This window comes from Oncorhynchus kisutch, linkage group LG29 (assembly GCF_002021735.2).
Source record: "Oncorhynchus kisutch isolate 150728-3 linkage group LG29, Okis_V2, whole genome shotgun sequence".
NCBI classification, from domain to species: Eukaryota; Metazoa; Chordata; class Actinopteri; order Salmoniformes; family Salmonidae; genus Oncorhynchus; species Oncorhynchus kisutch.
The window spans coordinates 27264843-27283866 of record NC_034202.2 but is presented as its reverse complement, the minus strand read 5'-3'; the positions used below and the strand labels follow the sequence as shown (position 1 = coordinate 27283866).

At 43.9% G+C, this 19024-nt stretch overlaps 1 protein-coding gene across 8 annotated transcripts in view; it reads left to right on the top strand.

Moving 5' to 3' along the window:
- camk2a (calcium/calmodulin-dependent protein kinase II alpha) overlaps positions 1 to 19024 on the top strand; it is a 96896-nt gene that overhangs the window by 1086 nt on the left and 76786 nt on the right. For all 8 annotated transcript variants that reach the window (XM_031809320.1, XM_031809315.1, XM_031809317.1 and 5 more), the window contains exon 2: positions 5511 to 5605. In XM_031809320.1, coding sequence (XP_031665180.1) covers positions 5511 to 5605 — 95 coding nt within the window. The remainder of the gene's footprint in view (positions 1 to 5510; positions 5606 to 19024) is intronic.

The window sequence follows — 19024 nt, the reverse complement described above, 5'->3', positions numbered from 1 at the left end:
GCTTACTATATATACATTCTGTTAATATATAATATGCAATTTAGCAGACGCTTTTATGCGTGGATACATTTTAGATATGGGTGGTCCTGGGAATCAAACCTGCTACACTGGCATTACAAGCACAACGCTCTACAAACTGAGCTACAAAGGACCAAAGTACCTGTTTATTGTTAGTTCACAATTTGAAAAAGTCCTCAGGGGTCTAGGAGTTTAACATTTTAAAGTATGTTGGATAGAAATATTTGATGGTGTTACATAAAATACTTGATGGTGCTACATTACATGTTTGATGGTGCAACGTGAAATGCTTGATGGTGCTTCATCGAACCCCTTGTTTATAGCATTATGCTGTATCTGGTTGTATGCAGTATGTTGTGTATGCAGAGGAACCTGGCTGTATAGTATGTATGCAGAGGAACCTGGCTGTATAGTATGTATGCAGAGGAACCTGGCTGTATAGTATGTATGCAGAGGAACCTGGCTGTATAGTATGTATGCAGAGGAACCTGGCTGTATAGTATGTATGCAGAGGAACCTGGCTGTATAGTATGTATGCAGAGGAACCTGGCTGTATAGTATGTATGCAGAGGAACCTGGCTGTATAGTATGTATGCAGAGGAACCTGGCTTTATAGTATGTATGCAGAGGAACCTGGCTGTATAGTATGTATGCAGAGGAACCTGGCTGTATAGTATGTATGCAGAGGAACCTGGCTGTATAGTATGTATGCAGAGGAACCTGGCTGTATAGTATGTATGCAGAGGAACCTGGCTGTATAGTATGCATGCAGAGGAACCTGGCTGTATAGTATGTATGCAGAGGAACCTGGCTGTATAGTATGTATGCAGAGGAACCTGGCTGTATAGTATGTATGCAGAGGAACCTGGCTGTATAGTATGTATGCAGAGGAACCTGGCTGTATAGTATGTATGCAGAGGAACCTGGCTGTATAGTATGTATGCAGAGGAACCTGGCTGTATAGTATGTATGCAGAGGAACCTGGCTGTATAGTATGTATGCAGAGGAACCTGGCTGTATAGTATGTATGCAGAGGAACCTGGCTGTATAGTATGCATGCAGAGGAACCTGGCTGTCTGCAGTATGTATGCTGAGGAACCTGGCTGTATAGTATGTATGCAGAGGAACCTGGATGTATAGTATGTATGCTGAGGAACCTGGCTGTATAGTATGTATGCTGAGGAACCTGGCTGTATAGTATGTATGCAGAGGAACCTGGCTGTATAGTATGTATGCAGAGGAACCTGGCTGTATAGTATGTATGCAGAGGAACCTGGCTGTATAGTATGTATGCAGAGGAACCTGGCTTTATAGTATGTATGCAGAGGAACCTGGCTGTATAGTATGTATGCAGAGGAACCTGGCTGTATAGTATGTATGCAGAGGAACCTGGCTGTATAGTATGTATGCAGAGGAACCTGGCTGTATAGTATGTATGCAGAGGAACCTGGCTGTATAGTATGCATGCAGAGGAACCTGGCTGTATAGTATGTATGCAGAGGAACCTGGCTGTATAGTATGTATGCAGAGGAACCTGGCTGTATAGTATGTATGCAGAGGAACCTGGCTGTATAGTATGTATGCAGAGGAACCTGGCTGTATAGTATGTATGCAGAGGAACCTGGCTGTATAGTATGTATGCAGAGGAACCTGGCTGTATAGTATGTATGCAGAGGAACCTGGCTGTATAGTATGTATGCAGAGGAACCTGGCTGTATAGTATGTATGCAGAGGAACCTGGCTGTATAGTATGCATGCAGAGGAACCTGGCTGTCTGCAGTATGTATGCTGAGGAACCTGGCTGTATAGTATGTATGCAGAGGAACCTGGATGTATAGTATGTATGCTGAGGAACCTGGCTGTATAGTATGTATGCTGAGGAACCTGGCTGTATAGTATGTATGCTGAGGAACCTGGCTGTATAGTATGTATGCTGAGGAACCTGGCTGAATGCTGTATGTATGCTGAGGAACCTGGCTGAATGCAGTATGTATGCTGAGAAACACATAATGCTCAACCATCTGAGAGTTGTGACACATCTAGAGTAAGGGTATCCAGAACCCCACTGGCCCCCACTCTCACAGCTTCTCTCTCTCTCTCTCTCACACACACACACACACACACACACACACACACACACACACACACACACACACACACACACACACACACACACACACACACACACACACACACACACACACACACACACACGTCAAGCAGCCAAAACCGCTTACATAATTTAATTTTGGGGGTGGCAATCCAATAGTTTGACATGGACACATTTCATAATGTCATATTTTTTCGAATGCTTTTCTCCCACAGTTGATGGTTGTACTGAGCTCACAACATGTCTGATGAATGACCAGAGCTGACATTTAGGATCAGAACAGAGATCTGTTAAGACAGTGACAATAATTATTAAGGCACTGGCAGATTATGAGAATCTTTTCAACTACGGCCTTGTCTTTTTTCACTGATGAGTACTGACAGTAGCACTGAGGAGATACATGATGCACGATGATACAGTGACCAGGGAGAAGTCCAATCTGAACCCATTGAGCAGCACACAATCAAGTTCATGTGTCATTTCAAGACTCACAAGTAATTCCTAGCGCAATAACTCAACTGTTGAATGAAAGAGGCGGCAGGTTTGGTTTGGAACAGAAGCTTGGGCTAGCACTGACCTCATGTCTCTGTGTTTAGTTTGAAATATGGTGTTCAGGCATCAAATCAAATCAAATCGCATTGATCACATACACATATTTAGCAGATGTTATTGCGGGTGTAGCAAAATGCTTGTGTTCCAAGCTCCAACAGTGCAGCAGTATCTAACAATTCACAACAATACACACACATCTAAAACAAAGAAAATGGAATTAAGAAATATATTAATATTTGGACGAGCAGTGTCCGAGTGGCATTGACTATAATACAGTAGAATAGAATACAGTATATATGACATGAGTAAAGCCATAATAAAAATTATTAAAGCTGTAGACCACACTATCTACCTAAATAGTTTTCATCTGTATTTTTTGTAGCTATTTACATAGCACCACAGTCAGAGTCTGTCACTAAGACAGCATTGAATGAGCTGTATTCTGCCATAATCAAACAAGAAAACGCTCACCCAGAGGCGGTGCTCCTAGAAGCAGGGGACTTTTATGCAGGGAAACTTAAATCCGTTTTTACCAAATTTCTTTCAGCATGTTAAATGTGCAACCAAAGGGAAAAAAACTCTGGACCACCTGTACTCCACACACAGATACGCAAACAAAGCTCTCTCTCGCCCTCCATTTGGCAAATCTGACCATAATTCTATCCTCCTGATCCTGCTTACAAGCAAAGATTTAAGCAGGAAGCAACAGTGACGAGATCAATAAAAAAGTGGTCAGATGAAGCAGATGCTAAGCTACAGGACTGTTATGACTGAATATGTTCCGGGATTCCTCCGATGGCATTGAGGAGTACACCACATCAGTCATCTGCTTCATCATAAGTGCATCGATGACGTTGTCCCCACAGTGACCATGTGTACATACCCCAACCAGAAGCCATGGATTACAGGCAACATCCGCACTTAACTAAAGGCTAGAGCTTCCGCTTTCAACTAACCCGGCAGCTTATAAGAAAACCCGCTTTGCCCTCCTATGAAATCCCGCTTTGCCCTCCCTTAGGAGACTGAAAAGATTTGGCATGGGTCCCCAGATCCTCAAAACGTTCTACAGCTGCACCATCGAGAGCATCCTGACTGGTTGCATCACTGCCTGGTATGGCAACTGCTCGGCCTCCGACCGCAAGGCACTACAGAGGTTAATGCGAACGGCCCAGTACATCACTGGGGCCAAGCTCCCTGCCATTCAGGACCTCTATACCATGCGGTGTCAGAGGAAGGCCCTAAAAATGGTCAAAGACTCCAGCCACCCTAGTCATAGATTGTTCTCTCTGCTACCGCAGGGCAAGCGGTACCGGAGCGCTAAGTCTAGGTCCAAGAGGCTTCTAAACAGCTTCTACGCCCAAGCCATAAGACTCCTGAACCCCTAATCAAATGGCTACCCAGACTATTTGTATTGCCCCCCCCCCTCTTTTACACTGCTGCTACTCTCTATTGTTATCATCTATGCATAGCCACTTTAATAACTCTACCCACATATACATATTACCAGTGCTAAACGGTGCCCCCGCAGATTGACTCTGTACCGGTACCCCCCTTTATATAGTCTCGCTATTGTTATTTTACTGCTGCTCTTTAATGACTTGTTATTTTTATTTCTTATCCATATATATATATTTAACTGCATTGTCGGTTAGATTTGATTTAGTGTTCCATTATTAAAGTGAGCAGTGAACAGACCGTGGCTCGGACAGACCGTGGCTCGGACAGACCGTGGCTCGGACAGACCGTGGCTCGAACAGACCGTGGCTCGAACAGGCCGTGGCTCGAGTGGTTGTTGTACGTGATGATCTTTTTGCACTTCATGTGACATCGGGTGCTGTTGGTGTCCTGGACGGCAGGCAGTTTGCCCCTGGTGATGCGTTGGGTATACCCGCACCACCCTCTGGAGAGCCTTGCTGTTGCTCCCGGTGCATCTGACGTACCAGGTGGTGATACAGCCCGTCAGGATGCTCTCAATTGTGCATCTGTAAAAGTTTGTGAGGGTCTTAGGGGCCAAGCCGAATGTCTTCAGCCTCCTGAGGTTGACCACACTGTCTTGTGGGCGGACCATTTCAGATCGTCAGTGATGTGTATGCCTGCATGGCAATGTTCTCAATCACAATGCCGAGTAAACTAGTCTCGGAAAACCCAGAACAAAAATATTGCATTATTGCATCAGATGCTTGATTAAACTCTGGGGGAGATGGGTTAGAAAATAATATTTTCTATCTAGACTAACACCATCTATACTAACCAGACTAGTGAAGTCTTCACCCCTCTGAACGTAATCTCTCAGCCAGTTTCAGGCAAGTCTTTAGAAGGGCCAAAAATCACCTTCTAAAGATGCGAGCACCTGTCCAGCGACGGAAAAAAATCAGCGTACCTGAACAAACTCCTCGTTAGTCAAGGCTTCCCACAGTCTGTCGACAGACGCTACTGACATTTATGTGACGTGCATCTGTTCACAAGAGACTCGTGACCAATCTATCAAGGATCAGGAGCTGTTCTTTAAATATGTCTTACTGTACTACTCAGAAGTGTTTCATGCGCAATTGCAAAACACCAGATCAGATATCAATCACAGTATTTGACACTTTTTCCTAAAAGATGCTCACTGTGCTATTGTTAGGGAATGGATTTAAGCTATTTATTTTTCAAAATAGACTGTCAACACTTGGTCAACACTTAGCTTGTAGTTTCATTTTGGTCATGAAATGAATGATGCATTAACCATTTTAGTATGAAAACATTACATTCAATTTTTGGAAATCAAAATGAATATTTACTATAACTATGCAGTTCAATATGCATTTTTGTCTCCTGCGCTTCCCAGGGGAGCTTTTTCAGTGGTGCGGCGGTGCCTGAAGGTCCTCTCAGGCCAAGAGTATGCTGCTAAGATCATCAACACCAAGAAGCTATCTGCCAGGGGTAAGTGACTTGCCTATCTCCCAACACCCCGCTTTAAATATTTTTTAACAGTCTATATGGTGGAGACAGTAGAAGTAGGATCCATAGAACAAGCCTCCCCATTCAAGTCAATTATGACCTAATGGGTGGATTCTATTTATTTGGTGCAGACAGTAGGGGTTTTGTTCATAAAGATTGTTATTGTATTGTCTTTTGTGAATCCCTCGGTACTCCTCCAAATGTTTCTTTAAGTAGAGCAGTGATATTTCTTCCTCAGTGTTGCCAGAACCCTTTGATGGTACTGACTGACCTGGAAAATGCTGCTGGCTCACAGTTTTGAAATGAAGGTTTGAACTGACTGTTGTTGGTCACAGTTTGATTGGCACATTCATTTTTCAGTCATAAAGACTTATTTTTCTTTTATTTCTCCTTTATTTAACCAGGTAGGCAAGTTGAGAACAAGTTCTCATTTACAATTGCGACCTGGCCAAGATAAAGCAAAGCAGTTTGACACATACAACGACACAGAGTTACACATGGAGTAAAACAAACATACAGTCAATAATACAGTAGAAACAAGTCTATATACGATGTGAGCAAATGAGGTGAGATAAGGGAGGTAAAGGCAAAAAAAAGGCCATGGTGGCAAAGTAAATACAATATAGCAAGTAAAACACTGGAATGGTAGATTTGCAGTGGAAGAATGTGCAAAGTAGAAATAAAAATAATGGGGTGCAAAGGAGCAAAATAAATAAATAAAATAAAATAAATTCAGTAGGGAAAGAGGTAGTTGTTTGGGCTAAATTATAGGTGGGCTATGTACAGGTGCAGTAATCTGTGAGCTGCTCTGACAGCTGGTGCTTAAAGCTAGTGAGGGAGATAAGTGTTTCCAGTTTCAGAGATTTTTGTAGTTCGTTCCAGTCATTGGCAGCAGAGAACTGGAAGGAGAGGCGACCAAAGAAATAATTGGTTTTGGGGGTGACCAGAGAGATATACCTGCTGGAGCGCGTGCTACAGGTGGGTGATGCTATGGTGACCAGCGGGCTGAGATAAGGGGGGACTTTACCTAGCAGGGTCTTGTAGATGACATGGAGCCAGTGCGACGAGTATGAAGCGAGGGCCAGCCAACGAGAGCTTACAGGTCGCAATGGTGGGTAGTATATGGGGCTTTGGTGACAAAATGGATGGCACTGTGATAGACTGCATCCAATTTGTTGAGTAGGGTATTGGAGGCTATTTTGTAAATGACATCGCCGAAGTCGAGGACTGGTAGGATGGTCAGTTTTACAAGGGTATGTTTGGCAGCATGAGTGAAGGATGCTTTGTTGCGAAATAGGAAGCCAATTCTAGATTGAACTTTGGATTGGAGATGTTTGATGTGGGTCTGGAAGGAGAGTTTACAGTCTAACCAGACAGCTAGGTATTTGTAGTTGTCCACGTATTCTAAGTCAGAGCCGTCTAGAGTAGTGATGTTGGACAGGCGGGCAGGTGCAGGCAGCGATCGGTTGAAGAGCATGCATTTAGTTTTACTTGTATTTAAGAGCAATTGGAGGCCACGGAAGGAGAGTTGTATGGCATTGAAGCTTGCCTGGAGGGTTGTTAACACAGTGTCCAAAGAATGGCCAGAAGTATACAGAATGGTGTCGTCTGCGTAGAGGTGGATCAGAGACTCACCAGCAGCAAGAGCGACATCATTGATGTATACACAGAAGAGAGTCGGTCCAAGAATTGAACCCTATGGCACCCCTATAGAGACTGCCGGAGGTCCGGACAGCAGACCCTCCGATTTGACACACTGAACTCTATCAGGGAAGTAGTTGGTGAACCAGGCGAGGCAATCATTTGAGAATCCAAGGCTGTCGAGTCTGCCGATGAGGATGTGGTGATTGACAGAGTCGAAAGCCTTGGCCAGATCAATGAATACGGCTGCACAGTAATGTTTTTTATCAATGACTTTTAAGATATCGTTTAGGACCTTGAGCGTGGCTGAGGTGCACCCATGACCAGCTCTGAAACCAGATTGCATAGCAGAGAGGGTATAGTGAGATTTGAAATGGTCGGTAATCTGTTTGTTGACTTGGCTTTTGAAGACCTTAGAAAGGCAGGGTAGGATAGATATAGGTCTGTAGCAGTGTGGGTCAAGAGTGTCCCCCCTTTGAAGAGGGGGATGACCGCAGCTGCTTTACAATCTTTGGGAATCTCAGACGACACGAAAGAGAGGTTGAACAGGCTAGTAATAGGGGTGGCAACAATTTCGGCAGATAATTTTAGAAAGAAAGGGTCCAGATTGTCTAGCCCGGCTAATTTGTAGGGGTCCAGATTTTGCAGCTCTTTCAGAACATCAGCTGACTGGATTTGGGAGAAGGAGAAATGGGGAAGGCTTGGGCGAGTTGCTGTGGGGGGTGCAGTGCTGTTGACTGGGGTAGGGGTAGCCAGGTGGAAAGCATGGCCAGCCGTAGAAAAATGCTTATTGAAATTCTCAATTTTAGTGGATTTATCAGTGGTGACAGTGTTTCCTATCTTCAGTGCAGTGGGCAGCTGGGAGGAGGTGTTCTTATTCTCCATGGACTTTACATTGTCCCAGAACTTTTTCGAGTTAGTGTTGCGGGAAGCATATTTCTGCTTGAAAAAGCTTTTCTTTTTTCTAACTGCCTGTGTGTAATGGTTTCTAGCTTCCCTGAAAAGCTGCATATCACGGGGGCTGTTCAATGCTAATGCAGAACGCCATAGGATGTTTTTGTGTTGGTTAAGGGCAGTCAGGTCTGGGGACAACCAAGGGCTATATATGTTCCTGGTTCTACATTTCTTGAATGGGGCATGCTTATTTAAGATGGTTAGGAGGCATTTAAAAAAAACAAAAAAAACAGGCATCCTCTACTGACGGGATGAGATCAATATCCTTCCAGGATACCCCGGCCAGGTCGATTAGAAAGGCATACTCGCTGAAGTGTTTCAGGGAGCGTTTGACAGTGATGAGTGGAGGTCATTTGACAGTTGACCCATTACGGATGCAGGCAATGAGGCAGTGATCGCTGAGATCTTGGTTGAAGACAGCAGAGATGTATTTAGAAGTTGGTTAGGATGATATCTACGAGGGTGCCCGTGTTTACGGCTTTGGGGAGGTACCTGGTAGGTTCATTGATAATTTGTGTGAGATTGAGGGCATCAAGTTTAGATTTTAGGATAGCTGGGGTGTTAAGCATGGTCCAGTTTAGGTCGCCTAGCAGCACGAGCTCTGAAGATAGATGGGGGGCAATAAGTTCACATATGGTGTCCAGAGCACAGCTGGAGGCAGAGGGTGGTCTATAGCAGGCGGCAACGGTGAGAGACTTGTTTTTAGAGAGGTGGATTTTTAAAAGTAGAAGTTCAAATTGTTTGGGTACAGACCTGGATAGTAGGACAGAACTCTGCAGGCTATCTTTGCAGTAGAAACCAAGGCTATTACGGTTACAGAAGTCATCAAAAGAGAGCGCATGGGGAATTGGAATGGAGCTAGGCACTGCAGGGCCTGGATTCACCTCTACATCACCAGAGGAAAAGAGGAGGAGTAGGATAAGGGCACGGCTAAAAGCAATGAGAATTGGTCTTCTAGAACGTCTGGAACAGAGAGTTAAAGGAGGTTTCTGGGGGCGATAAAATAGCTTCAAGGTATAATGTACAGACAAAGGTATGGTAGGATGTGAATACAGTGGAGGTAAACCTAGGTATTGAGTGATGATGAGAGAGATATTGTCTGTAGAAACATAATTGAAACCAGGAGATGTCATCACATGTGTGGGTGGTGGAACTAATAGGTTGAATAAGGTATAGTGGGCAGGACTAGAGGCTCTACAGTGAAATAAGCCAATAAACACTAACCAGAACAGCCATGGACAAGGCATATTGACATTAAGGAGAGGCATGCTTAGTCGAGTGATCAAAAAGGTCCAGTGATTAGTGAGGTTGGTTGGGGTCACGGCGATTCAGACAGCTAGCCGGACCATCGGTAGCAAGCTAGCATACGATGGAGGTCTGTTTTTAGCCACCTCGTGCGTTTCCGTCGGCAGGATTAGTGGGGTTCCGTGTGGTAGAGGGGATCAATCCAATTCGCAAAAAAAAAGATAAGCGGACCGCAGATGGGCGTTCAGGTAACGTCGCGACGGAGGAGATTGTAGCCCAGGAGTGAATGATGGAACTCTTCAGCTGGCTAGCTCCGGAGTAATTGATGTTTGCTCCGGAATCGACGTAAGCCGATAGTCACACGGATAGCAGCTAGCTAGCTGCGAGATCCAGGTATAAATGTCCAGAGCTTGCGGTTGAAATCCAAGGGACATGGAGAGAAAAATAGGTCTGGTATGTTCCGGTCTGAGCCGCGCCGTACAAAACTGCCGATAGATTTTCGAGCTAAAGGATAGCTGATGACCACAAACCGTGGTTAGCTGAATACAACCGATTAGCCAGTAAAGAAGCTTACTAGCTTCTGGCTTGCTTCTGATTAGCTTCTGGTTAGCTTCAGGCTAGCTTCTGGCTAGCTTCTGGTTAGCTTCTGGCTAGCTTCTGGCTAGCTCCTAGTTAGCTTCTGGTTAGCTCATATGGAGGATTACAGATTTGAGGTAAATAATACATTCTTTTTTTTAAATATAAATTGGTGAGGCGGGTTGCAGGAGAGTGTTTTGAAGATGAGTTTATGGAAAATAAAAAATATATATAAAAAGGTATGCAAAGAAAGTTGTAAATATATATATATATATATACGGGACACGACAAGACGAGGACAAAAGACGTCTGACTGCTATGCCATCTTGGTGACACAATGCTATTATGGTGATCTGCTAATTGAATTATAATCTTAACATTATATAAGGGGATGTAAACCCAGGTTTTTGAATAGATCCTTTGCTTGACAGCAGGTTTGGAGTAAAATGCTTCTCCAGAGACATCAAACTGCAAGAGCCGTTACTGGTAAATTGAAATGAGACAAACAAGACGTCTTGTAGTAGCAGTGAGTCTTATTGAATAATATTCAGTGGAGCTGAGGCGCCTTAATGCTTAATGAAAGGCTGACATACCAAGTCATTTTGAGGGACCACACACCAGCCAAAAGGTTTCCTCTCTTTTCACTTTTTGAAAATCGGATTTTCTGGTTCTGTGGAGAGATTAAAGACCTACTGTCTGGAGTGTGGGAGGAAGCAGAATGCCCTAAAAGTACAGTAGCAACTCACACCTCCTACACAATGTTCATGTGATATACTGTTCATCAACGTACGTATGTACTGTATCTTATGATATAAAACAGTATAAAAATCTCTATTTATCTTGTGACACTTAAAAAAACAAACACATGCATTGCCCACATGCACACATTCATTCAGCACTGAATTGCTGTCACGCAGTTGACGTCTCTCTGATGTCTGTCTGTCTGTGTGATGTCTGTCTGTCTGACATCCACTTGCATTCATTCTGCGTCATGCTGGCTGAGCTGAATTGGCCTTCAGGGGCAGCAGCAGAAACACGTTGCCGTGAGCGAAAAGTAGCCTAGTGGTTAAGAGTGTTGGACCAGCAACCAAAAGGTCGCTGGTTTGAATCCCTGAGCCTACTAGGTAAAAAGTCTGTTGATGAGTCATTGAGTAAGGCACTTAACCCTAATTACTCCTGTAAGTCGCTCTCGATAAGAGTGTCTAGTAACATGTTGATGTCTCTGCTACAGAGAGACTATCTAAGACTGAGGAAGTACAGGAACTATATTTTACGTAAATTACAAATGTACAGTGCCTTCGGAAAGTATTCAGACCCCTTGACTTTTTCCACATTTTGTTACGTACAGCCTTATTCTAAATTGTTTTTATTTTTTTATTATCCCATAATGTCAAAGCGAAAACAAGTTTTTAGAAATTTTTGCAAATGTCTTACAAGTAATAAATATAAATAACTTATTTACATAAGTATTCAGACCCTTGACTATGATACTCAAAATTGAGCTCAGTTGCATCCGGTTTCATTGATCATCCTTGAGATGTTTCTACAACTTGGAGTCCACCTGTGGTAAATTCAATTGATTGGACATGATTTGGAAAGACACACAGCTGTCTATATAAGGTCCCACAGTTGACAGTGCATGTCAGAGCAAAAACCAAGCCATGAGCTCGAAGGAATTGTCCGTAGAGCTCCGAAACAGGATTGTGTCGAGGCACAGATCTGTGTAAGAGTACCAAAAAATGTCTCCAGCATTGAAGGTCCCCAGGAACACAGTTGCCTCCATAACTCTTAAATGTAAGAAGTTTGGAACCACCAAGACACTTCCTAGAGCTGTTCTACCATAAAGGCCACTCTACCAATCAAGCGGCCAGGCGGAAGCCACTACTCAGTAAATTAGACTGTAAAAGAGTGGAAGCCTTGGTCAACACTTAGCTTGCATTTTCATTTTGACCATGAAATGAATGATGCATTAACCATTTTAGGTGCAAAAACATAAAATTCAAGTAAAAGGAACATGACAGCCCGCTTGGAGTTTGCCAAAATACACCTAAAGACTCTCAGACTGTGTGAAACAAGATTCTCTGGACTGATGAAACCAATATTGAAGTCTGGAGGAAATCTGGCACCATCCCTTCGGTGAAGCATGGTGGTGGCAGCATCATGCTGTGGGGAAGTTTTTCAGTGGGAAACAGAGAGAAAGATGAATGGAGCAAAGTACAGAGAGATCCTTGAAGAAAACCTGCTCCAGAGCGCTCAGGACCTCAGACTGGGGCGAAGGTTCACCTTCCAACAGGACAACAACCCTAAGCACACAGCCAAGACAACACAGGAGTGGCTTCGGGACAAGTCTCTGAATATCCTTGAGGGGCCCAGCCAGTGCCCAGACTTGAACCCGATCGAACATCTCTGGAGAGACCTTGAAATAGTGGTGCCGTAACGCTCCCCATCCAACCTGAGCTTGAGAGGATCTGCAGAGAAGAATGGGAGAAACTCCCCAAATACAGGTGTGCCAAGCCTGAGAGTCATACCCAAGAAGACTCAAGACTGTAATCGCTGCAAAAGGTGCTTCAACAAAGTCCTGAGTAAATGTGATATTTCAGTTTTTATTTTGTATAAATTCTGTTTTTGTTTTGTCATTATGGGGTATTGTGTGTAGATTGATGAGGGAAAAAAACTATTTAAGCAATGTTAGAATAAGGCTGTAACATAACAAAATGTGGAAAAAGTCAAGGGGTCTGAATAGTTTCCAAATGCACTGTACCTGATCTAACTGCCACCTATAGTTTTCTTTTTGTTGAATTTGACCCCCTTTTCTCCCCAATTTCGTGGTATCCAATTGTTAGTAGTTACTATCTTGTCTCATTGCTACAACGAAAGCCATGCATCCTCCGAAACACAACCCAACCAAGCCGCACTGCTTCTTAACACAGCGCGCATCCAACCCGGAAGCCAGCCACACCAATGTGTCGGAGGAAACACCGTGCACCTGGCGACCTGGTTAGCGTGCACTGCGCCCGGTTCGCCACAGGAGTCGCTAGTGCGCGATGAGACAAGGATATCCCTACCGGCCAAACCCTCCCTAACCCGGACGACGTTAGGCCAATTGTGCATTGCCCCACGGACCTCCTGGTTGTGGCCGGCTGCGACAGAGCCTGGGTGCGAACCCAGAGTCACAGCTAGCACTGCGATGCAGTGCCCTAGACCACTGCCGCACCCCACCTATAGTCTTTTGACCTGGAGTGCCAGGATTAGGGTTTATAATTCTAGTTGCATCATTAGCATTAGCATTCGCATTACTGAGGGAAATCCAGCCGGACCTACTGTATATTATCAAGCTCCATACAGTGGGCCATAGCTGCTAGGCTGCTCAATCAATTCAAAGGCAGTGTTGGGTCAAGTTGGGTCAAGTTGTGATTTGGGTCAATAATATAACTTTTACAAACACGTTACAGAGTGTGTAGGTGGTGGAGTGCAGGGAGTGTGACTCCTGATCTAACTAACAACATGTATCACAGAGCTGTATCACGGAGCTGTATCACGGAGTAGTGCACCGGAGTAGTGCACCAGAGAAAGAGACAAAAGATAAGCAGAGCATCAAATATTTCCTCTCCTCCCTCTCTGTCGGCCCATTAAAGGCCCAATGCAGCCGTTTTTTAAATATCAATATCAAATAATTGCTGGTTAACAATTAAAGAAATACCTTAGTAGCTATGTTTCCATCCAATTGGTGACAGATTTTCTCGTGAATATTCAAAAATCTGCATAAAGAACATCTGAATTCCCATTAGTGGTGTGTTTTCACCAAAATCAAATAAAATTTGATTTGTCACATGTGCCGAGTCCAATAGGTGTAAAATAACAATAATGAGGCTATACACAGGCGGTACTGGTACCGAGTCAATGTGCAGGGGTATATGTTAGTTGAGGTAATTTGTACATGTAGGTAGGGGTAAAGTGACTATGTATCATTAATAAACTGCGAGTAGCAGCGGGGGGTGTATCAATTGTTCAATTGATTAATTGTTCAGCAGTCTTATGGCTTGGAGGCAGAAGCTGTTAAGGAGCCTTTTAGACCTAGACTTGGCGCTCCAGTACTGCTTGCCGTTCGGTAGCAGAGAGAACAGTCTATGACTTGGGTGGCTGGAATCTTTGACAATGTTTTGGGCCTTCCTCTGAAACTGCCTAGTATATAGGTCCTGGATTGCAGGAAGCTTGGTCCCAGTGATGTACTGGGCCATACGCACTACCCTCTGTAGTGCCTTACGGTCAGATGCCGAGCAGTTACCATACCAGGCGGGGTTGCAACCGGTCAGGATGCTCTCGTTGGTGCAGCTGTAGAACTTTTTGAGGATCTGGGGACCCATGTCAAATCTTTCCAGTCTCCTGAGTGGGAAAAGGTGTTGTCGTGCCCTCTTAACAACTGTCTTGGTGTGTTTGGACCATGATAGTTCGTTGGTGATGTAGACACCAAGGAACTTGAAACTCTTGACCCACTCCACTACATCCCTGTTGTTGTTAATGGGGGTGTGTTCGGCCCTCCTTTTCCTGTAGTCCACGATAATCTTTTTTGTCTTGCTCATGTTGAGGAAGAGGTTGTTGTCCTAGCACCACACTGCCAGGTCTCTGACCTCCTCCCTATAGGCTATCTCATCGTTGTCGGTGATCAGGCCTACCACCGTTGTGTCGTCAGCAAACTTAATGATGGTCTTGGAGTCGTGTTTGGCCACGCAGTCGCTGGTAAACAGGGAGTACAGGAGGGGACTAAGCACGCACCCCTGAGGGGGTCCCCGTGTTGAGGATCAGACTGGCAGATGTGTTGTTGCCTACCCTTGGACTAGTTGCGGATAAAAGTCAGTGCGTGATGACGTAGATTTCATTTACCTAATAAAAGTTCATAGTGTTTCCATAGTATTTTCAACTCGACTCAACTTTTGTCACAAAAATTGTTCCGTTAAATAAGAACTGTGCCTACTCTGGTTTTGGCACGTATGCTCTAGCCAACAGCTCACAGGTACATTGTGCGTAGGTTTGTCTATAGGATGAGATTATTATGGATAAGAGTGAGAACATTTTTATTTTTCAAATGGTATTCAAGCATCGATCACAAGAATAAGACCCTCCATATTTATTGGAAAGCAGCACCAAGATCACTGTGCACTTTCACCACCTTGTGAAGTTCCTCATAATTTCATCTGTGGCCTAATAAACTGCATGGTTTCCCGAGTCGTAGTGAGAGGACCACACACCATATCATCGAGTGACTCGCAATTTACTTCAATACAATGGTTATTATATCAATATTTGTGCATAAAGGCGTTTCCACCACCATTTCCTGGATAATTCATTTTACTGACACAGAAAGATCCCACCATGTCGAATGAACCAATTATATCGCCATTTATAAAACTGCACCGAAACTACCTGTTTCCATCAAAACTGTCATGATTATTTTTTTATGAGGAAAACTGGATGGAAACGTGGTTACTGTAATAGATTTCCTTTAAATTGTTAAAAAGAGCTTTTTATCCCCAAAACACTCTGCTAGGACTGTCTGGGAGGGGGGAGGGGAGAACTGAAAACTAGCTGTTATTGGCAGAGGTTTGGAACTCTCTTTGTTATTGGTCTATTAACCAATTTTGGAGGTTGGTTCAGTTTTGGTTTATCACGTTTTCGATTTTGGGTTTAGAATTTTTTTGTTTGTTGATTAAATGCATTATGAAATAATGACATACAAATGATTGTTTAGCTTTTTAATGGAAATTCCAAAGGCAAAGATAGTGAACATTCAATTGCCAAAACATTAAAAAATATTCCATTGTCTCTGTCAGAGGTCCACATTGGGTAGACATCAATAGAAACATAGGAAATGACTATGGAATAATAAAACATTTCAGTTGGATATATTGATTTGTTTTTATTTCATGACATTATTATTTTTCATTCCATAAAGTCATCATCTCATCTCTACTCAGACAGTAGCACCCAGCCAAACAACCATAACGTTACCTCTGTGCTCCAATACTGTAGCGCTTTAGTCATCCTCTCTGGCTAGCCTGCCTGAGTATGCTGCACAGCTGTCTGACCAAAATCATTTTACTACTTCTTCAAACCCACTAGTTATTGTGTTATTTGCATTCCTCTCTCATTTGGTCTATGCTGTATGTGTGCATCCAGTCAAATGTAACAGATGTTAAAGTCAATGAATGTATATACTGTATGAAGGTAATAATACTCTTTCTAAATCCAGAGGCGCAACATCGCAGGAACACTTGAGAAACACACCAACAGACCAGGCTGGGGTTTGAGAAGCCAATGAGAGAAGTGATGAGTTCTTCCTTATTTCTTAATTTTCTTGAAATCTAAAAACGCAACCTAGACCACCGTCTTAAGGAGTTGAACATGTTATTATTCCAACCTCATGAAAGTGACAACCTGGCGTTTGAATTTCTCATTGAAAACAACTTCAATGAGTGCTTTTGATTTGATGGCCTTTACATGCGTATTTCGGACGACCGTTAGACCCGCTGACATATTTCTAAGTTTAGGGATTTCTATTGGAGAAGCAGTTTCTGGCTGCATTCCAAACACGTAAAAGACACACCCTCTCCCCACAGCCCTCAAATTAAGTGGACACTTCTAATGATGTATCATGGCATATGATGAGTTGACACTTGCAGGGCAAGGGGTGAGGGAAGAATTCATTCATTTTAAATGGACCACCCTTGTGTGATGTCAGGGAAAGTTGTATGCCCTATCTAACATTTCCAAAAGCTAACCAAACAAAAACATTATTACTTTTACATAATGCATTTTTGCATGGTAGACTTTACTGAGAATGACTGTGATGACTCAAACATTTGGATGCATTAATATTAATGAAGTAACAATTCCCGCCTTTTCTTCAGTCTGTTGTGATACAGCCCATGTAACAGCCAGCTGAGCTGCTGAAGGCAAGGCTCCTTGGCCAACTGACGGCTCAGGGAAAAACAACATCAACGCTAACATATTTTCTTAAAATGGGTGTACTGCACTCTTAGAAAACAGGTGCTATCTTGAACCTAAAAGGGTTCTTCGGCTGTCCCCATAGGAGAACCCTTTGAAGAACCCTTTTTGGTTCCAGATAGAACCCTTTTGGTTCATAGAACCCTTTTTGGTTCCATGTAGAAATCTTCCCACAGAGGGGTTCTACATGCAACCCAAAATAATTCTACCTGGAACCACAAAGGGTTCTCCTATGAGGACAGCTGAAGAACCCCTTTCAAACAATTTTTTCTAAGGGTGTAATATGACACTTTCCCACCTGGACAAAAGGAACACCTACATTAGAATAATATACTTTGACTAGAGCTCAGCATTCAACACCATAGTGCCCTCCAAATTCATCACTAAGCTAAGGACCCTGGGATTAAACACCTCCCTCTGCGATTGTATACTGGACTTTCTGATGGGCCGTCCCAAGGTGGTGAGGGTAGACAACAACACGGAGGCCCCTCAGGGGTGTGTGCCTAGCCCCCTGCTGTACTCCCTCTTCACCCACGACTGTAAAGTAGCACACGACTCCAACACCATCATTAAGGTTGTTGACAACACAACGGTGGTAGGCTTGATCACCGACAACGATGAGACAGACTATCGGGAGGAGTTCAGAGACCTGGCAGTGTGGTGCCAGGACAACAACCTCTCCCTCAACTTCAGCAAGACAAAGGAGCTGATCATGGACTACAGGAAACGGAGGGCCAAGCATGCCCCCATTCACATCGATGGGGCTGTGGTGGAGACTCTCAAGAGCTTTAAGTTCCTCTGTGTCCACATCACTAAGGACCTAGCAAGATCCAAACACACCAACACAGTCGTGAAGAGAGCACAACAACGCCTCTTCCCCTTCAGAAGACTAAAAAGATTTGGCATGCGCCATCAGAATCTCAAAAGGTTCCACAGCTGTACCATCGAGAGCATCTTGACCACTTGTTGCATCACCACTTGTTATGGCAACTGCTCAGCTTCCGACTGCAAGGCGCTATAGAGGGTAGTGCGTACGGCCCAGTACATCAATGGGGCAGAGCTCCCATCCAGGACCTCTATACCAGGCGGTGTCAGAGGAAGGCCCTAAAAATGGTCAAAGACTCCAGCCACCCAAGTCACAGTCTGTTCTCTCTGCTACCGTATGGCAAGCTGTACCGGAACGCCAAGTCTGGGAATAAAAGGCTCTTGAACAGCTTCTACCCCAAAGCCATAATTTTTTTTTATTTTTTTTTATTTAACCTTTATTTAACCAGGTAGGCTAGTTGAGAACAAGTTCTCATTTGCAACTGCGACCTGGCCAAGATAAAGCATAGCAGTGTGAGCATACAACAAAGAGTTACACATGGAGTAAACAATTAACAAGTCAATAACACAGTAGAAAACGAAGGGGGGGTCTATATACAATGTGTGCAAAAGGCATGAGGAGGTAGGCAAATAATTACAATTTTGCAGATTAACGCTGGAGTGATAAAAGATCAGATGGTCATGTACAGGTAGAGATATTGGTGTGCAGAAGAGCAGAAAAGTAAATAAATAAAAACAGTACGGGGATGAGGTAGGTGAAAAGGGTGGGCTATTTACCAATAGACTATGTACAGCTGCAGCGATCGGTTAGCTGCTCAGATAGCTGATGTTTGAAGTTGGTGAGGGAGATAAAAGTCTCCAACTTCAGCGATTTTTGCAATCCGTTCCAGTCACAGGCAGCAGAGTACTGGAACGAAAGGCGGCCAAATGAGGTGTTGGCTTTAGGGATGATCAGTGAGATACACCTGCTGGAGCGCGTGCTACGGATGGGTGTTGCCATCGTGACCAGTGAGCTGAGATAAGGCGGAGCTTTACCTAGCATAGACTTGTAGATGACCTGGAGCCAGTGGGTCTGGCGACGAATATGTAGCGAGGGCCAGCCGACTAGAGCATACAAGTCGCAGTGGTGGGTAGTATAAGGTGCTTTAGTGACAAAAC